General features: G+C 40.9%; 3 protein-coding genes across 7 annotated transcripts; 1 reads left to right on the forward strand and 2 right to left on the reverse strand.

Annotated features, from left to right (window-relative positions):
- Positions 1 to 1,083: 1,083 nt before the first annotated feature.
- Positions 1,084 to 9,370, reverse strand: ccdc13 (coiled-coil domain containing 13). Its single transcript, XM_053437097.1, has 15 exons — positions 9,240 to 9,370; positions 8,499 to 8,689; positions 8,223 to 8,371; positions 8,000 to 8,142; positions 7,816 to 7,899; positions 7,609 to 7,722; positions 7,416 to 7,520; positions 6,745 to 6,915; positions 6,482 to 6,658; positions 5,786 to 5,995; positions 5,516 to 5,604; positions 5,208 to 5,270; positions 4,941 to 5,072; positions 4,009 to 4,119; positions 1,084 to 2,550 (listed from the first exon to the last, which is right to left on the reverse strand). The coding sequence occupies exons 2-15, from the start codon at positions 8,684 to 8,686 to the stop codon at positions 2,373 to 2,375; spliced, it is 1,914 nt and encodes a 637-aa protein (XP_053293072.1). The 5' UTR covers positions 8,687 to 8,689; positions 9,240 to 9,370; the 3' UTR covers positions 1,084 to 2,372.
- Positions 9,371 to 10,471: 1,101 nt separating this feature from the next.
- Positions 10,472 to 13,503, reverse strand: higd1a (HIG1 hypoxia inducible domain family, member 1A). 5 transcript variants are annotated; one of them, XM_053437100.1, is made up of 4 exons: positions 13,344 to 13,503; positions 12,769 to 12,843; positions 12,362 to 12,496; positions 10,472 to 11,528 (listed from the first exon to the last, which is right to left on the reverse strand). In XM_053437100.1, exons 2-4 carry the CDS (start codon positions 12,836 to 12,838, stop codon positions 11,458 to 11,460), a joined length of 276 nt encoding a protein of 91 aa, XP_053293075.1. In that variant the 5' UTR covers positions 12,839 to 12,843; positions 13,344 to 13,503; the 3' UTR covers positions 10,472 to 11,457. The 5 variants fall into 5 exon arrangements, with proteins under 5 accessions (XP_053293075.1, XP_053293079.1, XP_053293076.1 ...); XM_053437104.1 differs by having other exon boundaries at positions 12,769 to 12,839; positions 13,344 to 13,497; XM_053437101.1 differs by lacking the exon at positions 13,344 to 13,503 and adding an exon at positions 13,070 to 13,337.
- Positions 13,504 to 17,063: 3,560 nt separating this feature from the next.
- LOC128453984 (7-alpha-hydroxycholest-4-en-3-one 12-alpha-hydroxylase) lies at positions 17,064 to 19,232 on the forward strand. Its single transcript, XM_053437098.1, has one exon. It carries the CDS (start codon positions 17,121 to 17,123, stop codon positions 18,654 to 18,656), a length of 1,536 nt encoding a protein of 511 aa, XP_053293073.1. The 5' UTR covers positions 17,064 to 17,120; the 3' UTR covers positions 18,657 to 19,232.
- The last annotated feature ends 6,469 nt before the right edge of the window (positions 19,233 to 25,701 follow it).

Genomic DNA, 25,701 nt, shown 5'->3' on the forward strand with positions numbered 1-25,701 from the left:
GAAGCACGCGCAGACAGTCATTCTCTGAGCAGTAAAGCAGCCTCCTGGGGCGTCACAGTGGCTCAGCTGGCATGTCGTCCTCTTTTGTCTCTCCCAATTATTTCGGTCTCTTTGTGTGTGAACTAGCATATAATGGTAAAACTACAAAAGTCAGCCGCCAGTGATGAGCGGTGCCCAGGCAGCAGATCCCACTGGCACATTAGCGAGCAAAAAGTCAATGCCATCGTGGCGTGTTGAGGGACTTGTTCAACAACCGTGTTCTTTAAGGGGCTCAGGGCCGACATGTTACTGCGGCCCCAGCTTCGCAGTCGGCATCGCAGGTCAGCACCACAGTCTTTGTGTGTCAGGTCTCCAACACTTCACCCACCCTTCCATCAGCATAGTGGTGAGCAAATAATAAGTGAATCTTCATTTTTAGGTGAACTATCACTATGATGTGCACACTGTGGGTCTTCTCTGACAGCGGAGGCTTTGTTGAGGTATCCGAAATGCAGCAATGACAGTGGTCGACCACTAGATATCGATTTTTTTTTGTTTTTGGACAACAAATGCTCTGCTTTATACAACACAGAAAGTGACTCCATTTTGAGTGTGAAAATCGTTTTACCGTTAAAAGGGGGTGTGCTGCAAGACGAGTCGCGAGTCAAGGGTGACAGATCTCTTTCTACAGCAACAGTAGGTGGTTGCTTGGGGGGGTGGGGGTGGATTCCACTCGGGGCACAGATGGTTTTTCAGAAGATGGCAATTTTCGGAGCAGGGTGTCACCATTTCAGAATCACTTTGTTCCCTGTGCCTTTGCACTGTTGTCCCTCAAAGTCTGTTATGTGGCACAGTACAGCTGGTGTATTGTGAAGCAGCCCCACCACCATTATATGGATGTTTTGGGGGGATTTTCTATAGAACAACACATTTCTTCGATTCATTTTTCGCTTGTCAGATTTAAAGTTACAGTGCCGTCGCTGCAAGGATGCCGCTGTGTTTATCGCAGTTCTAGTTAATCCAGAGGCACAGAAATTGCTTTACTGTAACAACCACAACCGGAGCTGTACTCTATAAAAGAGACTGCACAGATTTTATGTTTCAGTGAATGTTTAATTGGGATTTTTGGCTTCACATTGCATCGATGCAGGCCAGTTGATAAACAGTACATGACACACCACAATGCCATAGAGTGTAGAACCCATTGTTAAACTTATCACAATTACGAGGAAAAAGAGAAGCCTTGATCGTACGGTGTTGACGTGACACCGAACTGCACACAACTGTCACACATAAACATAACTTTGAATTAAAGAGCCAGTTGAAGTAAGAGCAAGAGGCACTGATCAAAACCAAGATCAGATAATCTGCTGTCGGAGCTCATCTCGTCAACATGTCACCATCAATTTTGCGCCACTGTGCACCAAGTCCTTGATATCGGTGTCAGCAACAAGACACCTCCTGTACACTTAATCAGGAACATTTCATTTACAAGAAGAAACACGTGCTTATCATTGCTTTAGTGCTGCTAAGATAAAAGCTTATTATCCTGCTCCTACTTACTGTAAATGAGCACATTAGGGCTCTGCTGTTTATTTTCTTTCCATTACATGTAAATGAGAGGCACTGGGAGATGAATGGACTCATAGAGGCACAAACCGTTTTCTGGCCTGACTTAAGTTCACAGATCCCTCATATACTGATGGCTAACTTTAACCTCTGCGTTCACAGCTCCACTATTTACTTTAGTTTCTGGATGCAGTCAATGGTCTGCAGGAAGCATTGGTCCAGAACGAGGGAATACCTCTGAGGAGAAGGATGGAGAAAGGAGTCATTCAAACCTGGAATGACAAATAGGTGAGGCTGTTTACGTATGCTGTGTTTACATAAGTTTGTGTTTGGTTTGGTGGGTTATTGGGCATTTTGGAATAAATCTACACCTTTCTGCGTAATACGGCCTCATAAAACAATATTAAAATTGTTTGGCAGGGTGTAATTTATTTGGAGGTGATGACACCCTCTAATGACTGAAGTCAGCCGTTGTTGTGCTAATCTTCAGCGCAAAAAAAAGTAGGCATTGTGACCTCGCTCCTATCAGGGATCACATGTTCAAAATAAAAGCTTCGGGTACTATTCTGCATGCTCAAAAACACTGACTTCATTTGTCTGTGAAGTTGTGTCGCGGCATATATATATATATATATAAAAAAATAACAAATTATTGAGTTAAACATTTTCCCTGGAATTAGATGCAGTTCGGGACCGTGACAAGTATTTGCTCCATCAACACCTTTCTGACGCACACTGCTACATTTGATATACATTTGGCAAAACCTGCAGGGCACGTGGTCGTGAGGCTCCTGGTATCTCCTCTGCTCCTCCAGCGACACATCTCACTCCGCCACATTGGAGTGCGCCTCACCTTCCATCCAGGAGGTATTCAACACAAGCCCTTTTCTGTTGCCCTGAGCATAAAGGCTTTCTTCATCCTGTCCCGAGCGCTGATATTTTTGTCTTGTGGCACTTTCTCGCTCAGTCCAATGGGGACCTGCCAATCTCCCACAGGGCACACTGGAAGAAATAGTGCGGTATTTGAAGCAGCACACTAACTCAGCCACGGTTTTAAATTAAGCGTGATGTGGGAGGGGGGAGGGTGAGATGGGGGGGGGGGGGGGGGGGGGGGGAGCAGGAGAAGAGGAGGGTGTTTCTGCTGAAATCCTTCTGGCTGCATCGGGAAGAAAATAAGTCGGATGTTAGGATGAATGTTTGTATGAATGTGAGGGCCACTCCCACCAGGATACGCGCATCCAGAAAAAAAGCTCTGAATTAAGAGTTTAAGATCCCCTACGTGTGACGTGCTCTGGGGAACACAGGGAGGACTGCAGCTGGAGTTTGTGCAGCTTGAGTCCGCATTCATTTTCAACCACTATTCCCCCGCAGCCGGTTTCAAGTCAGAAATGATTAGCACTAATATTTAAAAGGAGTATTCCAGCTCTTTTTTGGGGGACCTAGCGGAGGTGTTTACTGTTTGGATTGGCCTGTCACACGTTTACGTACGACCATCTGGAGCCAACACAACTAGAATCCCTCGGAGGCTAACAGCCGTGAAGGCAAACAATATGTTCAAAACATCTGGTGAAGATTTGGCTCCATTCTCATTGATTCAATTGGACGTCTCGTTGGTTCACGCGAATAACTTGAAAACATGCATTGCTGCTCTCTACACCTGTAGCTGCACTTGGAGTTGCCAGCAGTGGAAAAAGACACGCATTGATTTAATAAAATGTGACAGAGACATTTATGAAACGGCAATCAAACAAAATATGAAGCCACCGGGAGATATCCTATCAGCATGAAGCATTTCTATAATCGTTAGGAACGCCTGCCTGGGGCCATTAGGGTTGAAACCCCGCTACTCAAGGTACTCAAGTGGTTAAACTCAGGTCACCCGAACTCGCAGAGGAAGAGTCATAATCTGCCGATGACGGTTCGAAAGTAGAAAAAGGAGGAGGATGAGGAGATCTGTGAGTTGTCTGTGCAGCAGGGGGAGGAGGAGACCCTACAGGCTGCTGTTTGACACGTGTGACAGCAGAAGGTAGGGCTCAGCTGGACGTGAGGCTGAGCAGGGACCAGCCAGCTTCCCTGGTTAGTGTCTCCTCTCTGCTGTCACAGGGCCTGCAGGAAAACATGCTTGACTTGTCTCATCACGTCACTGCAGAGCTACAGTCCACGGTGCAGAATGCTCTGTGGCGATGCCCTCAGCGCTTCCGCCCCCCCGCCCCCCCCCCATCTGAATGAGCAGCCATGAGACAACAAAACAAGAGCAACGTGGAAGTCTCAGTGTCGTCCAGAGCGTTGGCCATAGAAGGCGTGTGTGCAACGCGAATCTTACTGTGGTTTATAGATGTATATTCATGACAACCAAGGATGAAATTCAGAGTATGTAATATACGCAAAAAATAGAAAAATCGGCTGGACATCGTCACGCCCTCGTGTAATTGAGCCTTGCCATACGAGATCTACCCTCACTTTGAATCTAATTCGGTCCGCTCCAGCTGCTGCTCCAGGGTCACCATCCGGCGGCGCTCCTCCTGATACTTGTGCTCAGCCTCCGCACACCTCTGGGTCCAATCTTTTTCTCTGGAAGATTCAATTAAAAGAAGATTCTGTCAGTTACCAATTAGTTAAGATAGACATACGCTCAATTTATCTTGATGGTGTCAGTAGAAATGCACTTAAAACAAATGAGCACAAATAAATGTGTTTGTTACATCTCGTTATTCAACTTTTATGATTCCTTATTTGTGTCATTTTGCTTAGTTTTAAAGTCACATAAACTCTAACCTGAATGTTGTAAAGTGTTCAAATAAAAATAGAGGTCAGAGAGCAATAACTATACAATAAGTGTATATGGCCTTGAGATAGGCACGTCCTTACAATGGGCCATACATCCACACTGTGTCACTGTGGTGGAGGGTTGCAGCATTTCCTCAAACCCAGTTAGAAAAGGTTTGATACACTAAAGTGTCAGAATCGCTGTGTGAAAAGAAAATGGGAAAATCATTCCAAGGATTCAGAGTCCTTCGGGTAAATCAGTGTGACTGCTGCAAAACAAACTCGTACATGGATGCTGTCATCTGTAGGATAATGGCAGCAGACAAACAGCTGACAGTTTATTATATTCACATAAATATTCTTTAAGTCCCACACAGGATGTCTGCAGTGACAAAGGTAAATGGTGAACAGCCTCATGCTAGAAGATTACATAAGTGTCCAGCTGCTTTTCTTGTGATATTTTGTCTGAATCAGTAGTTGAATTAGTTTTCAAATTACAGATCAGCTTCAGAGATGTATGTTCTACCACCGAGTGGGACTTACATGGAAAGATTAAGTGATAAAATGTGAGAGGAAAAAATTTGTCCAGCAGGAAAATACATTGCAGAGACAAAAGTATAAATTACTTTGTCTGTAGGATGTTCACCAGCTCAGAGAGTCTGTCCTTCTCCACACAGAGGACTTTGTATTCACTACATTGGGTCATGAGGGCACTGACATCGGCTGAGCATTGGGGACATTTTGAAGAACCTGGACCCCTGAGATCAGAAGGAAACAAAAAGAACACTTAGTTTGTGCTATTAATTACGACACTAAAAAGTAAATCAGTAAAATCATCAAGCATAACAAGGTCCAAGGAAAAATTTTAAAAAATAAGCTTTATGTCCACTTACTTGAATTCTGAGCTGCTTTTCACAGAAGGCAGCACCAGTTTATGACCAAATTTAGAAAGTGAACTAGAATAAAGACAGTCAGTCGTATTAACACACAATAGACTGAGGCACCACACTAAATCAATAACCTGATGACTAAAGGTCCCCAGAGCTAAAATGATTAACCCTTATTTTCCCAGTCTTACATCTCTGTCAAAATTCAACAATAAAAATTTGTTAAGGATGAAAGTAAAATAATAGTCTAATGAACATCATCACATTTTAATCCTCTTATTATCATTTAGCAGGATTTCCATGAGCATACGTACCCTGACGATGTTATTCTCTTGTTAATGTCTCCCTCTTCAGGCAGAAAGCCTGCAGTGCAAATGGTCTTGTGGCTGGACTCTCCCTCTTCCTGTTGTAAACAAACATTTAACGCCACGCCTCACCATTTTTAACTGAATATTTTAATTATCTGTGACACAGCACAAAAACACTGGGTTTGTTTGAATGACCGAGGATTAGTTCAAATACCTTTTCATATAAAAAATTTGACCATTTTGTCAAAATGTAAATGTAATAACTTTTTTCCTTACCTGGAGGGAGAGCTGCTGGATTTCCTCCTGCAGTTCTTTGATCGTCTCTTCTCTCTCAGCAACTATCTGCTTGAGGTTCTGGACGAGAGCGTAGTGTTCTGCCGACTCGCTGCTCCGCAAGTTGCTCGGGTTCTGCTGGAGCTCCTTGCTCTGACCGCTCTGCTGTCGGCTGAGCCGTCTCAACACCTCCTGCATCTGGGTCTGCTGCTTCTGCCAGAGGGAGACGAGATAACAAGCAGGTACTGTAGAGAACTATGTGGTGAAACTTGGGCTCATCACAGAATATGCTGCTTTCTGCCTTCTGGGCTTTTTTGGACTTTATATATGTAACGTGGAATCCCTCAATATTTAGTCTTCTTTGTTCTGTGGAGCAAAACTGAATTGTGTATCAAATAAAAGGGTTAGGATTAATCTAACCATTGCCAATTAAATATATTCCTGAAACTTTGCATGTCACAGCTGTTTGAGCAAATGAAAACCTGTTAAATCCTCCAGAATTAACCCCATATTCTAAAGTGGTTAAACGGAAAACGGGTCATTTTTTTCTGCTGAAATTATCATGGATTATATAAATTATTAAAAGTTTAGTAGTTCTTTCAAAACACCTACTGTAAAATGAAGAAATACTAAAGTGTGTCTGTACGTAACTGTATATTTAATCTTTCTGTAGATATTTTCTTGTGTGTAGTTCCTTACCAGCAAAGCATCCACAAGCTCATTATCGTGTTTCCCCTTCTCCAGCAGGGTGGAAACTTGGACCTTCAGAGTTTTCATCTCAGCAGACAGAGATTTGTTCCTGGCTTTAGAGGCTTCCATCTTTTTCTTCCCATCCTCGTGGTCTTTCTGTAGGTTCTCATACTCCACTGAGATTCGCTGTACAAGAGAGCAGGGCCTCGCTACATTAAGAAAATCATATTTCAGTTCATTAAATCCTGTTTATAACATGTGTGTGTACGCACCTCGAACGCCTCCCTCTTCTCCTTCTCCATGGAGCGGATGTAGCTGAGGTTCCTCTCTTGAGGAGGGGTCTTCAGAAGGACCCCCGTGCCAAGGAACTCGTCCTCTACACTCAGGACGCTTGGCTGTCGCCGCTGAGTCGACTGGTTCAGCTGCTGCTCGAGGTCCCGCACCTGTGGAGCAAGGTCATTCCATCTATGACTGTTACACGGCTTGTGTGACAGCCCGATATTTACGATTTTACATTTTATTGACCAATTTTAAAAACACGAATCATTGATATTGTGTCAATGATGCTCATGTTGTGCAAATCAATACTGTGCCTCTAAAATCATTATCATGGTAATCATAATGGGAATATCTATCCACCATTGTTCTGACCATCAGCGGATCTGCACTTCCCTTGTAAATATTAGTATTAGTGGAATTTTTGGACAAATTAATGTGTAATACACTTGCCAATACACCAAACTGACTAACGTTATCAATACAATTGATATTACTAGTGACAATATCATTATTATTTGTTTTAATTTTCTAAAAATATCCTGCCAGCCCTAATGAGCAATCATGTATTAGTGGCTTTGAAAAGCCCTCTGTTAATGTGATTAACCGTGGCGCTTAAAGTTGAGGAGCAAATCACGATTGAGGATTTCCTTTAATTCACCCCCACCTTCGTCTGAAGAACCAGTATCTGTTGAGCGCGACCTCTGAAGCTCCCCGGGCAGCTCAGTAATTGCTGAAGGTTGACCTCCTCTCCAACCTCACTGATTAAAACCTGCAGCAACAGAAGAACAGATTTGAGATCATAGAGGTCATTGCATGATCTGCCACTCGAGCAGAAGAAAAAAACAAACAGATTCTACCTTCTGAGCTACTTTCAACTCCTGTTTGAGGGATTGGACCTGGTTTCGACATTCAGCCGATCTCAGTTTGGCTGCGGCTAATTTCTCCTGCAGAGATTTCACCGCTGGATTTTCCTGCGTTTGCGATCAAATGGAGAACGATTTTAGATTTGATTGCCGTCATAGTTAGGAAATATTTATTTTTACTGCATCTTCTTTAATAATTACCTCACAGTCTTCTGATAATCTCTTAATCTGGGATTTTGTGTCTGTGTTTTGCCCAGGGGGAGAGTGCACCAACGCAGACTGTAGCTAGGGGAAGGAGAACAACATTAGAATTATCTTGAATTATTGTGAACTTTAACAAACCTTCATCCGATAAATCAGATTAAATGACACCAGAGTTTGTTACCTCTTTCTCAAGCGCTTTGATTCTGTTGCTGTTTTGCTTGGACCTGGTCTTTTCTCTGTTGATCTCAGAGCTCAGCTCCCTGTTCTTCTTGGACAGGTCAACAATCCTGGTGGCTGCTGCGTCGCCGGCCAAGCCCGACGTGCCTGATGACCAAGACAAACGGTGTGAGCACATGTAATCATCTCTGGGGTGTATCACAAGTTTATGGTTCTTGCATCTACACCTGCTAGGGCCAGTCGTTCTTCTTCTCTTTTCCTCTTCAGGTGTTTAATTTCAAAATCCTTTTCTCCGAGGAGTTTGAAGAGACGACCATTTTCATCTTTGAGCTCTCGCAGCTCATCAAGCAAATTCGGCTCGTCGTCCTGCACATGTCTGTGGGAAGGTAATCAAGGTCAAAAACCAAGATTGATTATGCAGAGGATGAAGATTCCAAACCTCAAGTAACTCCCTAAGACATTTATGCTGCCCCTGAGGAAAACCACATTTGATTCATCCTCACTTTTTCTTAGCAGGCCGGTGGTCTGCCTGAATGTCTTGTTTCAACACACCCGAATCCTCCTGTGTAACCTCGACATTCAGCTTATCCGGTTCTTTCTCCTTCTTCCTGTCCAGCTTTCGCTTCTCCTGCTGCTTCTGCAGCGTTTGGAACTGAAGCCGCAACTCATCCAGCTCGTCATAGCGGGCCATGATCTGCGACACGTACACCATGAGCAGAGAATAACGATGGGAAATGATGGATAGAAATCAATATCATGAATAGAACGTGCATGTGTTGTCTATACTTATAAATAAAAAGGGATTTTCATGATATTATCAACACATTGTGGGGTTTGTATAGGCTGCATACATAGAGCAGCTTGGGTTGTATTTCTTTCACATTCACTATAGGTTACTCCATCGTTTGTTGTGTTGTTGTGTTGTTCTGGGAGGAAAAGTCACAATACACGGTTACTAATGAGTTGGAATTTGTGTTAATGGCAGTGACAGGGACAGCAGAGCCAGATGACAGTTGTTGTCCTACAGAGACATTAAAGCTCTCGAGCACGTTGCTGATGACTGTTGGTGTGAGGTGTGACAACAGGTTGAATCTGCCTCCAGAGCTTTTAGCAAAACACCAGTAATTGCCAGTAACCGACGTGCAAAGCAATTAGTGAGATAGTGTTGAAGTTAATAGTGAGTATACGCCGCAGGTTTCTCAAAGATAATAAAGAGAACAGCACAGATTAAATAGTGACCTCACCTGTGGTTCGGTTACGTGGTGAACGAGTCTCAAGATGTTTGTCTCTGCTGCATTCTGTGTGAAAGTGAAGCAGCTTCCCCATTGACTGCGGCGTCTCCGTGTCCATGGCAGCGGTCCCCCGAAGACTGAGATCTCGCGGGAGCAAGAATGAAGTCCCGCCCCTCCCCTGTCACTCTGATAGTTGCCTCTTGGTTGGTTTAGGCACGGAGATTGATGATTGGTTAGAGTTTACATGGTGGACCAATGAGAGGCAGAGGAGGAGCAAGTCTGCGTCCCACCTCGATTTTATTAAAAAATAAATAAAGGGGAGCTTTGAGTTATCTTACATAAAAACGTTGATGTTTTATTGATATAATATATTATATAATATTGCACCTTTCATACAAGAAATGCAGCCCAAAGAGCTTCAGATACAATATAGATAAAATAAAATCATGTTCAAATGTATTTCATATGAGTGAACATATTTTAGGTGACATAGGAAATATGCAAAAGAAAACAAAAGGAAAAAGAGAACAGAAAAGAAAGAAAGTGATACAAATTACAAAAGCACAGGAGTGTGGACAAGTGAAAGATCTATTTAAAGGCTGAAGTAAAGACAAATGTTTCAAGTTCTCTTTTAGAGACCTTTACTGAACTAGCTGCCCTTTTTAGAAACCAAACAATAAGTAATTAAACCTTGAAAATTGATGCAAACAAATCCTGCATAGGCCTCTAGTTCTGTTGATTTCCTACAGACATATTGTGTTACTTCTCAGATTCAGTTATTTATTTGTTCTGTGTCTTAGTTTCGCAGAAAACGACCCACATTACACAACACAAATAAACTAAAAGAACTGGCAAAACCATTGAGTGCGTCAACACACGATAGTTGCACAGGATAAACTGGAGCTCAGGTGTCACCGGTTCTCTGTTGTGAGGAACATTCGTCACTGCCAGGATTGCAGAGCCACAATGACTCAGCCTTTTACTGGATTTGCTCAACACACAGGGAAGTAATTCAATAAAACATTGACTTGTCAGTTACGGAGAACAGGAGGCTTTTATTTGATGGGAGTGGAAGGGTCATGTTCAAATATATGCAATAGTTTTGTTGTTTGGATTTTCTTGGACACCTGCTGTATCTCAGGTAAATGATCGGTAAAAGATGGTAACATTTAATTCTATCATTATTATTATTATTATTATTACCACTGCTAGTAATACAGCTTAAAAAGTACACACTGCAAACATTTCAGAATTAGAAGAATGGCCACTTTTATTTCGAGAGAAAAAGAAAAGAAACAAATATCAAAAAATAACTTTCTTCTGTATTTGCACACAACATTCAAAACTCCACTTTATTTATAACTTAACAAGGCGTCTATTCAAGCAGACATGATATCATATGGGTAACTGCACAATCTGTAGGTTGGATTTCAGTTGGTTTATACTGGAGGTCTCAAAAGACCGGGTGAAATACTTGACTCTGCATCACTACATTAGAGAAATTCGGAAAAAAAAGACGTGGCCTTTGCAATCAATTTGTACAAAACTATATATTTTACATTTTTATGGTTTGAAGATGGCTTACTTTTTTCTTTTTAAATTTTCTTGTGATTATTAAAAAAATGTTTTATGGAGTGATGCTATGGTGAGCCAAAAACGGCTTTTCTTCTAATAGTTTTATGAATGTGAGAGCTCAGGCCAGTGTTGTCAACGTCTTCCTCAAGATGCCTTTCTTTTCTTTGTTTTAAAAGGCTACGGTGCAAACAAGCATTTCATTTGGCAAAACATCCCAAAATTGGATCATTCAAGAATACAGAAATAAAAGGAAAATACACTGATTAGGCTGGTTGCTTTTAATCCAGATTCAACCTGCTCACACTGTTTCAAATATGCTACATTTTCTAAAAAACAAATTTACTCAAGTTAAGAGGCAAAAAAAAACTCCAGACTTAGCAAACCAGCTGGTTTTATATCCACAAACCCACACAGACTGACCAGTGTTTAAACAGCTGAGTCCAGTAAACCTCACTCTCAACACAGAAGTGGTAGCTGGGTACTACTTACAAGTTCAGAACTGTAGTCAATAAATTATATCTATTTACAGTAGGAGTGAGCTGCTGAAGGGGGTGCGTCCATACAAAGGATATGATGCACCTGTGAAGATAACACTCTACACACCTTAACATGAGGTATATATTAAGGGACATAAAACCAGTGTAGGAAGCCGGGTTCACTTGTTTTCCGCCGCCTTCAGTTCTCTGGGCTTTACGATGTAATCCCTGTACATCGTATATAGGACTCCTGCAAACAGAGAAACACGGGAATGAGTTAAATGAAAGGTCTCACATCTACTGAGCAGCAGATCAGACGAATATTGCAGCTCAGACTTTATCATCGACAAGTAAAAGTGGTCAGAATGGAACCAGGCAAAATCCTGCTCGATATTTTAATCAATATATTATACAAGTTTTTGGTGAGGGTTATTCCAAACATACGAGTATCAGGGACACTTTAAGTGAACTTAAAATCAACGGAGATTACAGGAATCACGTTGCATTTTTAAGTCAATAAGTTGATAACATCACAAGAACAAAAGTCATATTTTGAGTTATAATTTCAGTGCACATGTCATTTTACAGAGGAAATATCAGAAGATTAGTCTGCTGTCTGTTCTAAAGTGACAGATGTGCAGCATTTTGTTGAGTTATTCTCTATTCTGAAGAAGGGACCAAGCAGATTTTGAGGAAAAGGCCTGATTTTGAGGAGGAGGAATGGAAGGCCAGCGCTGGATCTCTGGCCTAAAATCTTTAGGAACTTTTCCCCCATTGCATTACAACTTTATTCCCATATTATTACGACTTCCTCCCCCATTACGACCTTTATACTCAACAGCTCAAATATAAGGCCCCAATACTCCATCGAACAAACCCCTACAACTCAAAAACATGTAACTGGGTTAAAAATAAAATAAACTGACACCATATAGCAAAGATTTTATCAGATAGATGACACATCCCCCTCTGTGTTAATATTCATTTCAGATAACTTTGGTAAGGAGTGTTCGTCCAAACCAGGGCTTTAATAAAAGCATTATGGTACAAACTGAAACCATTAGCTAACCACAGGTTACGTACCAAGAGTCATGGCTCCCACCACAAAGCCCTGAGCAGCTACTCTCATGTGGATCAGGTGCACTGACATTTTAGTGTCTCCTCGACTCTTCATCTTGATCAGTCTGTACCCGACGATGGCGAAGAACCCTGCTAGTCCTGCAAGGAGCCAGAAAAGAAAAGTTCAATCTACAATAACCACAACAAAACCGGGGTGTGTTGACTCTTGGTTTCTGAATTTCCCATGGGATTAATAAAGTATCCATCTATCTATCTTAACACAGATATGTGCAAACAAGGGGGATCCACACAGATCACTCTTAAACGATAAACACACTTCTACTTTAATCTGAAGGTGCTAAATTGAATGTGAGTATATCTAACTAATGGTCTCTTTATGATGTAATCATGAGGGCACAGCATGTACTGACCCACTGGAACAAATGGATTCTCCTTGGCCTTCCGCATGAACTTGGACTCATTCTCAGTGTAGGTGGACATCCTGACTGAAAAGACGAGGAAAAAGTTCAATAGTATATATACATATATTCCAATATTCAACTTATATACTCCAAGATACCATAGCATGCTAGCTCACTCAAAAGGGATTGAGTTCTCACTATAATCCTAAACTTCGCCTCTGGATCGTCTTAATGTTTTACCAATCGATACTGATCGATACTCTTCAAGTTTGTATCTCTCTGTTCTGACCATACAGTCTATGGTTCTGACCTGTGGTTGATCCCACGAGAAGAGCTCAGAGGTTACACATGAAGGGCAGAGCCGAGTCTCCTCCTCTTTTAAAGGCCTAAATAACTGCAAGTTTAACACACTGTCACACCCACTAACCGCTGTACATGTATAATCAAACAGTAGTAGCCATTTAAAGTGGTTTACAGTTCCCGAGCACATGTCATATTAGAGAAGAACGAGTGAGAATAAATAAGCCCAGAGAGGATTTCAGTCCTAACAGCTGATCGATCCCCCACACGATCCGGAATCTTACCTGTTTGGTTCAAGTGAGTCTGGCTGAATCAGCTGCGAGGAAAGTATCCGGAGTCGGTTTTATCTTAACGAGTCTTTTCAGATCGCACTTCGCATCAGCAGGAAGTAATGCGCCGGCTCCGTGATGTAACCAGCGGTGCACGCAGGTCCTACGTCATCAGGCGATCACGAGCGTGCTGCGTTCGTGCCACAGGAGAAAATGTGACATAAGAAACTCAACCTGGAAATGTCGAGGCTCGGGCCAATTATAGTACTGCGACTGCAACCGCGGCTGGCCACGCAGTTGCATCGACGGACTCGTTTTGGTTTATAGTTCCCCAAGGGTTGCGCGTGTTATAAAGCAATTCCCCGCCAAAACCATAGGCGGAGTAACGTTTTTTGTCGAAGACGACCTTAGAGACGACGTCTTTCTTCTTCGTCGACTATTTATTTACATCGCCACTGCGGCTCCTCGTAGCCTTTTTCTGGCGGATAAATCCGCCAGTCAGTGACGGGTTATACAACTGGTCATACATTCGGATCTCTTCTGCCAAACGCTCTTCTATTTGGTCCAAATTCGTTCTTCTAAATCTTCCATGGTTTCTGCCGGTATTATGGGGCATGAAACCGGAAACTAGACTCCGGACGGGATGTAGTAAGAAGACCAATCACAGCCTTGCGGGCTGCGTGATGCTCGCGTCGCTTTGTCGTATAGTATAGAAAAATTGGCGGACGCACGCAAACCGCAAGAGAGGGCACGCAAGGGGCTAGATTAAAGACCGTGAAACAAATGAATACAATCAAATTGTACCTGGGTTGCGTCCTTCAACATGAAAGCAATACCTGTTGCTTACTCTCTGATTGATGATGTCTTTGCACTAAATAACATTACATGACATAACATGACATAGTCTTTCTCTGGGCCTCATACTGTAGTTCACAGCTGTTAACATTTACCACAAATTTCCATTCCCAATTCTGGAACGATTTACTGGCTGTAATCGAAAATGCAGAGTATTTTTCTGATTCTAAATCCTTTATTAAAACGTTCTTAATTAAAAAGCTTTCATCTCTGTGTAAGTTTATTTTTCATTTTAAAGTGTCGTTTTATTATCCAGTCAAACATTCTGTAAAAGTACAAACAGGTAAATACAATAATTATTATTAGTGGTAGGGATAATTTGACCGATAGTAAACCCGAGGAGCATTGAACTCGGCATCAATAGTCCAGCCCCTTCGTAAATTCAAAGATGGTTAAAGGAGATTGAGATAAAGCTCCCACCACAATGAGCGTGTTGTCTTTTCTGGCGATCACGTAACAGTTTCAGCTCCTAATGAAGTATAGATTTTACTGTCCTCTAAACTCTTTAAATGTTAATGTAATTGTTAAATGAAGAAGTCTCTGTTATGTTTGGTCTCTTCGTGCTGTGCTCAGCCTGTATATTTCAACATCTTACTCGAAAAGGCCACAGCGTAACCGAACGAAGGAGGAAGTAGGTGGAGGTGAATCCTCTTGCTTCAGGTGTTCATCTCTGAGAAGACGGAGGGTGGACGTGCTTCACGAGGGATCGTGGCAGCACTCATTCTAATAATTTGGTAACTTTCTTAACAAAGTTACAAAGTGATTCACACGTCAATAAAACAACAATACAAAAGAGACATTTTAGAATAGAATTTATTTGATTTTATAAATGTTTAATTCAATACTTACATTTTAATAAGTGGTATCATTAAGTTCAAATCGTGTATTGTCATATACAAATTCCTGTATGATGAAATTCTTTCTTTGCCATCCAATATGAATACCATGTTTCATAACAATACAATTTTAAAGAAATTACGGAAATGATTATCAATGATAATCAATCAGACAAATGTATATGTTTATGATGTTATGTACTATCCTCCTACCTTAAATGAACGGTTCATTTGTGGCAGCAGTATTCGGTCATCTTGCCTTCTTCAAACAACTTGTAGTGATGCTCTTAACTGCACTTAGAATGTTTGGCTGTCATAGAATTTGATGAGGTACAGCTGTTAAAAGGGATGACTAAATATAAAAGACACTTACTCATCCCCTGAGCAGTTAAATCTCTGACGTCGCTGTGTCGTAACCTCTTCTTACCTTTGCTGTCAGGGCCATATTTAGTCTTTCTTGGGCCCAAGAAGAGATTTGGCCTGAGGTCCCTCTTCACATTTTATTCATAATTTTATTCACTTCATGCCTTTTCCACTCTTACAACTGTAAATAGACACATTGTCAACAATATGCTGCATAAAATCTCTCTCTCTCAGTGATGATTTTCCACTAAATTGCTTATAAAGTCAAATGATGACACATTTCCAGAGCAGATGTTGTGTTTGTTGAGTCAAGTAAGAAGTCACGCAACAAAAGAGCAGATCATAAAGACTGTATATATGATTGATACAAATTTGTTATCATGAACCCAGAGACAGTGGATTATTCTCATAAATTGAAAGAGGAATTCAATGGGTGTTGCCAGAATATAGGAAATAAGTAAGAATCAGTTAATCTATAACATACAAACTATACACACATTGCATTTCATATTCCCTTCTCTCTATAAAGTTACGTCATCACCAAACATTTTAAAACTTTTTAATTCAATACATCAACAAATTTATGAACCTCGTAAAAATAAAAACTTGCATACTGTTCAGCTGTTGCTTCTTTTGCAAGTTTCCAATGAGGTGTTAGAACCAGTAGGTGGTGCTCTACATAAAGGAAACCAACAGAGCAAACAGATGATAACGTAGCGTAGTAAATCAGATGACTTGACAAGTTCAGGAATGTTTTGGTGACGTTATTTTGATTCTTTTACTACGTTCAAAAGATGAACAATAAAATAAAGATAAAACTATCGTCGCAATGTGAGAGTCTTCTCGGCCCTCTACACTGATCTTTGTAACGAGGACATCGATCTGGATCCCTTTGTGCAATCCCTACAGTCCACTGGGCAGAGCTTTATCTTTAGTAGCTTTACTGTCACAAAGGTACGTGAATGTTTAATCTGCGGCGTGTCAGCAGTTTGAACCGTCTGGTTTCGCCAGAAAGTGGAGATTTTATCATAGACTTTCTCTTATCTTGAACTTCACCTGTTGTGTTAAAACCTTGAATTACAATTTAATGAATTTGTGTTTGAGAATTATTTTTATATTTTCCACACTTCTCCTAATAACAAAGCATGATTTTGAAAAAACAAATGACATTTTATGAAGCCAGAGTTGAAGATTTCCATGACATGGAGGTAAAATAAAAAAATGTACGTAATTAAAGGATCAACTATGACTCACAGGTTAATGAATGATATGCTACATCAATGCATTATTGCAATGTGTGTGAGCCTCAACAGTTTTTTTTGTGTTGCCTGCAACTGCTCTGAGTTAGGTTGTGGACAAGTGGTACAGGAAGTGGTAAATTACTTTTCATTTACAAAACGATGTGCTAGATTGGTTGATGTTGGGAAATCATTACCTCTAGTATTTGTTATTTTGTGAGCCTTATCCCCACCAGATTCTTAAAGTCACAGTAAATCTGTAACATTTGTAGTTTCTGTTTACTGCAAATCTAGAGTGAAATGAGAGACTGCTTTTGTTTGTTCTTTTACAAGGGGGGAGTGAATAATGACTAACCCTAAAGAACTAGTGAAAATTCCTTTTTTCACTGATTAGGCACATACCTGAATCTGATCCCAGAGGGAGGAGCAACATTTCTCTACATAATGCGGGATGTGGAGCTTAACTCCTAATCACTCTGTGTCTGTTACAGGAATCAGTCATGGGACTGCTGCTATCTCTCCTTCTTGCTTTACTCTCCTGTTTGATTGGAGGACTCTACCTACTTGGTGTGTTTCGACGGCACCGACCAGGTGAACCCCCTTTGGATAAGGGGCTCATCCCTTGGCTGGGTCATGTCTTGGAGTTTCGCAGGAACACATTAAAATTCATCGAGAGGATGAAGCAAAATCACGGCGATGTGTTCACAGTGCAGCTGGGAGGGTGTTATATCACATTCCTTCAGGATCCTCTGTCGTTTGGGGCATTTGTTAAGGAGAGTCGAGAAAAACTGGACTTCAGACCGTTTGCTAAACAGCTGGTGCAGAGAGTATTTGGATATGTGGCAGAGGGGGATGACCACAATTTTCTTCAGGTCTCCAGCAACAAGCACCTCAAGGGGGAAGGCCTGAAGGTATTGACACAAGCTATGATGGATAATTTGCAGAATCTGATGTCTCATGAAATCGGCTCAGCAGCAGACCAAAGCAGCTGGAAAGAAGATGGACTGTTTATGTACAGCTACAATATCCTTTTCAGGGCCGGCTACTTATCTCTGTATGGCAATGCATCTCCCAAGTCAGAAGAAAGTGAGGAGAAAGCCAAAGAGAAAGACAGAGCGGAATCTGAAGCCTTGTTTAAAGAGTTTCGTAAATATGACCAACTCTTCCCCGACCTGGCTTATGGGGTCCTCTCACCGAGGGAAAGGTTGAAAAAAGAGAGGCTGATGGAACTGTTCTGGGACACTCTGTCAGTGCAGAAGATGAAGATGAAGAACGAAATCAGTGGCTGGATCTGGGACATGCACCAGTATCGAGAGGAGAATGGTATGAAGGAATCAATGATAAGCAGATACATGTTCGTGCTGCTTTGGGCCTCTCAGGGCAACACAGGGCCAGCTTCATTCTGGCTGCTCCTCTTCCTCATGAAACACCCAGAAGCCATGAGAGCAGTGAAGGAAGAGATTGATAAGGTTCTGAAGGAATCAGGGCAGGAAGTGAGACGTGGTGGCCTTTCTATCAACCTGACCTTTGAAATGCTGAAAGAAACACCCATCCTGGACAGTGCTTTGGAAGAGACCCTCCGACTCTGTGTTGCACCTGTCCTCACCAGAGCTGTGCTCCAGGATATGACTCTCAAGATGGCAGATGGGCGTGAATGTATCATCCGCAAAGGTGACAGATTGGCTATGTTTCCTTATTCTGCTGTTCACACTGACCCAGAGATCCACCCTGACCCACATTCATTCAAATATGACCGCTTTCTGAATCCTGACGGGAGCAAGAAAACAGACTTTTACAAGAATGGGCAGAAGGTGAAGTTTTACTCCATGCCCTGGGGCTCTGGGGTCTCCATGTGTCCCGGGCGTTTCTTTGCCTCTAATGAGATGAAGCAGTTTGTTTTCCTGGTGTTGGCCTACTTTGAGATTGAGCTGAAGAATCCTGAGGAGAAGATACCTGAATTCGACTTCAGCCGATGGGGCTTTGGGTCCATGCAGCCTAACAGAGAGGTCCAGTTTCGATACCGACCAACATTTTAAACTCAACTAATCATTTTGACATGTCTGTCAGAATAGTTTTTATGATTTTTATCAAGTCTATAAGCTTTCATTTAAAAAGGATGTTTCTGATGAATGTTGGATTCCACAATGAAGTTTTACCTTTATTATTGTACCAGTGATAATCACATTAATTGTGTCAATAAAACGTTTTTGAATATTTTTTCGATAAATACATTTCAAACCTAAATATCAAGTCATCTAAATAACAGTTGACATGACACATTTTGTGTTTCCTTAGCCAGGTTTACTCATATGTAAGAAAATAAGTTGTTATCTTTAGTAGCTTCTAGCATCATTAAGCAAGTCATATCTATTGAGTTTCAAGGAACTGGTTTCAAAGGAATGGTCAGAAGATAAAGGTTAGGTTTTATTTGTGAAAATCATTTGTCCAAAAGCAGCAACTGTAGTGACTATAACATGTGTGCTGATTTCTGAAAATGATGACAGGGCCTGTTTTATATAAAGTGAGTGTAGTAGACATTTTTTTTTGTCTTTGATAAGTGAGTAACACCTGTAATCATCATGTCTCAAAATAAAAATCACTTTGTAAACATCCATAGCTCAGCTAACTATTAGCAATAGAAAATTCAGAGCTCTGGCCACCTGTGAACAGGTTTGTCTGATGCTGCTCATTTCTACATCAAGTCATCAATGGTATTGGCTTTCATTCTGTGTGGAAGAGTTTATCTCCACAAAAACCTCCTATAGTTCTTTCCCAAATGCACCACTTTTCTTCACTCAATTCAAGAGCCCCCATGGAAATTATGCATCAGAGCATACTATTTGTTTTGCTCCCATGCCTTTAGAATAAATTTACATGCAGGGAAAAATATACATTTACATTAATATTTTGCAAATTAACTTAAATCTTAGTTGGATCTTAGTTTATCCCTCTCATTTTGGCTCCATGCAGTGAGACACTATTTAAAATGTCAACATTAATCAAATATGAACCTTTAATACCCGTTGAGTCATGTCAAATGTCACTCACACACACGTGTCTCTATAGTTGTGAGGATACTCATTGACCTAATGCCCCTTACCCTATCCTTAACCATCACAACTAAATGCCCCAATCCTAACCTAAACCTAATTCTAACCCTAACCTAATTACTGGATTCCTGCCCAGGATGCTCCACCATAAGGTATAGAATAAGTTACAAGTGATAAGTTGCATCTATTACCATGCTGTCTGTTAGGCTGACAGCTACAGGGATGATTGTATTGGATTTGAATGAACGTGGACTTCGGCACTATCATTTTTAGAAATGATAATAACGGCTACTGGGTCATTTAAAAAGAAGTGTCAGAAAAGAACATGGATTGCTTGTTGCATTTCTAATCTAGACATTTTCTGTACAATCATAGGATAGTGTATCCTGTTTCAAACAACATTAAACAAACAAGGAAATAAGAGTCAAAGATGTCTCTTTAAATGAGACAGGGATGTTATCAGTTTGCCAGGAAAACATGTTTCTGTGCCATCTTACACTGCAATATGGCAAATTCCAAAACCACTGAAATGAACAGTAAATAATTAACTATTTCCCTCAAACTAACCCCAATGTTACATCGGGGGACCTTACTACAAATTAGCTATGACTTATGTGTGCAGTCAGGTCCTTCATTGGACCAAAAAAAGTTACTCATTGACAGCTTTATTATTTCTATCAGTATTGGGGCTGTTATCTTTAACTGGTGAGTGACAACAGTCTACGGATCATTCACCTCAGTTGGTATCTGTACAGTTTTACAAAATATTTGGAAAGCACTTGAGGATTCTGTGTTGTGTTAACACGACTGTCATCTAGTGGCTAAAATTGTCCAATAAGAGAAGAGAAAGATGAGCTCTAAACTAGTCTATGGATATCATTGCTAAAAGGTGGAGGCTGGGGTGGTGGAGGTGAGTTGCCAGCAGCAGAGCCCAAGTGTCAGTGTAGGTGAGCAGGGATTAGTGAGAAGCAGGTCTTATTTAAATGGACCGCTTTGTTGAGAGAATGGGCTGTGATTGGTAAGTGACTGACGAACAACCATAAACCTATCAGTAGCTGACAGCTGATCACAGCTGGAGCACATGAGTCTGTTTCCTGTATGAACTAACACAATGCTTCATTTCAGTCAGGAACACTTTGGCATGAATTTACAATTTATTGCACAAATGGGAACACAGTTATGACTCCATTCATTTGAGACATGCAAGCAACCCTATAACAATGGTAGCCCAGTGCTATATAGATTATATATATTACGGAAAATTATTTAAAAAAAATACAACAATGCAAGGCAATTGTAAAGAAATTACGGAAATATTTATCAATGATTATTAATCAGACAAATGTATTGTGATATACCACTACCTTAAATCAACGGTACATTTATGGCAGCAGTATTCTGTTATCTTGTTTTTTATTTTAATGATGACACTTAACTTTCTTCAAACAACTTGTAATGCTGCCCTTAACTACACTTAGAATGTTATGTTGTCATAGAAATTGTATTTGTTTTAGTTTGTGGTATTTCTTTGACTAATATCCAATGCATACTTTTGTGTAACCTCCAGTTGTGTGATTTCCAAAGATGGATGAGGTAAAGCTGTAAAAGTGATGACTAAATATAAATGAAACTTACTCATCCCCTGACGTTGCTGTGTCGTATGCTCTTCTTACCTTTGCTGTCAGGGCCGTATTTAGGCTTTTTTTGGCCCATGGAGAGATTTGGTTTTGAGGTCCCTCTTCACAAAAGAACCATTTAATCTATTACATAAAAACATACACATATTGCAATTCATTTACTCTTCTCTCTATGAATTAACATCTTCACCAAACATTAAAAAGCTATTTAATTCACATACAGCTCCGCTGTTGCTTCTTTTGCAAATTTCCAATGAGGTGTTAGAACCAGTAGATGGTGCTCTATATAAAGGAAACCAACAGAGCAAACAGATGATTAGTTCAGATAAGTTTTGGCGACATTACTTTGATTCTTTTACTACTTTTAAAAGATGAACAATGAAATAAAGACAAAACTAACCGTAACAATGTGAGAGTCTTCTCGGCCCTGTAGACTGATCTTTGTAACGAGGACATCGATCGCGATCCCTGTGTGCAATCCCTACAGTCCACTGGGCAGAGCTTTGCCTTTAGAAGCTTTACTGTTACAAACGTGCATAAATATTGAATTTGCGATGAAGCATGTCAGCAGTTTGAGCCGTTTGGTTTCGCCAGAAAGTGGAGATTTTATCAAAGACTTTTAATTTGAACTTCACCTGTTGTGTTTAACCTTGAATTACAATTTAATGAATTTGTGTTTGAGAATTATTTTTATATTTTCCACACTTCTCCTAATAAAAAAGCATGATTTTGAAAAAACAAATGACATTTTATGAAGCCAGAGTTGAAGATTCCTATGACATGGAAGCAAAATAAAAAAATGTATGTAATTAAAGGATCAACTATGACTCACAGGTTAATGAATGATATGCTACATCAATGCATTATTGCAATGTGTGTGAGGGCCAACAGTTTTTTTATTGTGTTGCCTGCAACTGCTCTGAGTTAGGTTGTGGACAAGTGTTACAGGAAGTGGTAAATTAAATGTCATTTACAAAACGATGTGCTAGATTGGTTGATGTTGGGAAATCATTACCTCGTGTATTTGTCATCTTGTGAGCCTTATCCCCACCAGATTCTTAAAGTCACAGCAAATCTGTAACACTTGTAGTTTCTGTTTACTGCAAATCTAGAGTGAGATGAGAGACTGCTTTTGTTTTTTTTACAAGGGGGAGTGACTAAGGCAAGCATCTGCTGATGCGAACCTCATGTGTAACATTTATGCATGTGGTTGGCTGTTCATGGAAAATTCTTTTTTTCACGGCAAATACCTGAATTTGATCCCAAAAGGGAGGAGCAACATTTCTCTACATAATGCAGGATGTGGAGCTTAACTCCTAATCACTCTGTGTCTGTTACAGAAATCAGTCATGGGACTGCTGCTACCTCTCCTTCTTGCTTTACTCTCCTGTTTGATTGGAGGACTCTACCTACTTGGTGTGTTTCGACGGACCCTTTGGATAAGGGACCCATGCCTTGGCTGGGTCATGTCTTGAAGTTTCGCAGGAACGCATCAAAATTCATTGAGAGGATGTGTTTGAGAAAATGTGTATAATTCCACACTTTTTCACATAATAATAATAATAAAATAAATAACATTTTATTAAGCCAAAGTTGAAGATTTTTAAGAAATGGGACAAAAAAAAAGATTAAACATAACAGCCCCAACACTGATAGAAATAATCAAGCTGTCAATGAGTAACATTTGCTGGAACGATGAAGGAACTGACTGTACATATACGTCACAGCTAACTTAAAGTATGGTCCCCCGATGTAACATTTGGGTCTAGTTTTAGCCATTTAAAACAATAACTGTGGGAAGAAAATGAAAAGTGTTAATTCTTTACTGTTTATTTCTATGGTTTCGTAATTTGCCATATTGCAGTGTAAGATGGCACAGAAACTTGTTTTTCTGACAAACTGTTAACATCCCTGTCTCATTTAAAGATACAACTTTGACTCTTATTTCCTTATTTGTTTAAAGTTGTTTAAACAGGATATGCTATCCTATGATGTACAGAAAATGTGTAGAAGCAATCCTTGTTCATTATCATTTCAAATATTTATACAGCCGATGTCCACATTCATGCAAAGCCAATACAATCATGCCTGTAGCTGTCAGCCTAACCGTCAGCATGGTGATAGATGTAACTTATCACTTGTTATTAACTCATTCTAAACATCATGGTGGAGAATCCTGGGCGTGAATCCAGAGGTTCTGTTTCAAAGTCATTTTTCCTCAAGACCCCTCACCACCAAGGACAGGGAGGACACCCATGGAGACCAGCATCCTGCCAAAGGCCCCATTGTTCCCCAGCCCATCCCTCACCATTACCATGACCACCAAGTGTTCATCTGTTTGATCCAGGATGATTCAAACTACCACCCCATTCATTCACAAAGAAATTAACTGTCATGTTACATTGGAACTCTAAAACTTAGCGCTTCCTAATGTAGCTCTGTGGGTGTGTGTGCGTGTGTGTGTGAGTGTGTGTGTGTGTGTGTCTGTGTTCCTGTACTTAAACCTTTGTTAGGACCATTTCATTTTAAGCATAGACTCTATGAGTGAGGACGTTTTGGCCTGCCCTTCCTTAGGGTTATGACTTGGTTTTAGGGTTAGGGCGTAAGTGTGTGCGTATAGTTAAATATTTATGTTGTTTTGATATTTTCTTATATTGTCCAGTTTTTGTAGTTTAAGTTTTGTGCAGTTGAATTATATTTTGTATATTGTGTTTTCTATATTCAAGTATATTCTGTTTTGAGCGCTGTTTGCGTCTTTTTTGCAACAGTTTGAAGAGGCCGTAAGGCGGTTCTTCATATAGGTGCGTGGTGGAGCCAGCGCGGTTTGGTTAGTGACGCGCATGAAGAGTGGTGAGTGAGGAGTCTGTAGGAGTAGACTCAAACAAGTTTTGACCGTTAAATATACCTGAAATATACGTGACATTTATGTGGACTGTGCGTAAAATGTGAATGGCATTTACGTGAAGATGATGGGAAAGTGATTGTTGACGTCAGTGATGATAGATAAAGTGACATTGCGACCAGTATGGAATTAAGGCACGCCAATCATCGATAATGGATCGGTTGAACGGTGTTACTGAAGTCAGCTGGAAAGGAAAATAAAATCAATCACTTCAAGTGTAATCAGCCTCCTGGATTCGTTTAACATTGGGTTACAACGGGACGGGGTCTGATGTTTGGACACGAGTCAGCTGTGAAATTACTCCTCAGACACAAGCAAGTGGCCATCATATTGGAACTTAGTGGAGTGGCCACTACATCAAGTCAAAACGTGCGAGCGCAGCGGACTGCGCAGCTACCGTAACGTGAAGATGATGGGAAAGGAGGACAAACGGTTTATTTCCTCTGTGTCTAACTCAGTTAACCATGCAAACGGACATTATTATATTAATCTACCAACAAAGAAACCTCTGATTATTATGCCAAACAACCGAAGTGCTGCAGTGCAGCGAGTGCTGAACCTCCAGAAGAAGCTCATCAAGAACCACAAATTTCACCAGGAATACAAAGACTGTATGAATGACTTGTTAAAAAAGGGGTATGCAGTTGAGTTGCCAGAAACACTGCTGAACCTACAGAACGGGAAGGTTTGGTACATCCCACACCATGGGGTTTACCACCCACAAAAGAAAAAGCTCCGTGTGGTTTTTGACTGCGCTGCAAGTTATCAGGGCACTTCGCTGAACAAAGAGCTGCTTCAAGGACCAGATCTCACAAACACTCTCCTTGGAGTGTTAACAAGATTCGGGCAGGAGCATGTTGCGCTAATGGCGGATGTTGAAGCCATGTACCACCAAGTAAGAGTTCCAGAAGAGGACACAGACCTCCTGCGTTTCTTGTGGTGGCCACAAGGAAATCTGACACAGGAAGTTAAAGAGTACAAAATGGGTGTACACCTCTTCGGTGCCACCTCATCCACTAGCTGTGCCAACTATGCTTTAAGAAAAACAGCAGAAGAAAACAGACCAAAAGCATCACCTGAGGCTGTGGACACAGTTCTCAGGAACTTTTATGTGGATGACTGTCTAAAGTCAGTAAGCAGTGATTCTGATGCTATTTCCCTAGGTAGTGACCTCATGACCCTGTGTGCTGCTGGAGGCTTCCACCTGACAAAATGGACAAGCAATAGCCGAGCTTTCTTAGTGGCTATTCCTGAAAATGTGAGGGCAAAAGAAGTTAAGGACTTGGACCTGTCTACGGATGCCCTTCCTGTTGAAAGAGCACTAGGCGTGCTCTGGTGTATTGAGTCAGACTGCTTCAAGCTTCGGGTCAATGTCACCCAGAGACCAGTCACAAGAAGAGGAGTGTGGGAGAGACAAGTGAAATCAGTGAAAAAGGTTCTCAAGTCTGTGCTTCGCGAGCAAACAATAGATGACGAGTGTCTTCAGACTTTA

This window comes from Pleuronectes platessa, chromosome 13 (assembly GCF_947347685.1).
Source record: "Pleuronectes platessa chromosome 13, fPlePla1.1, whole genome shotgun sequence".
In the NCBI taxonomy this organism is placed as follows: domain Eukaryota; kingdom Metazoa; phylum Chordata; class Actinopteri; order Pleuronectiformes; family Pleuronectidae; genus Pleuronectes; species Pleuronectes platessa.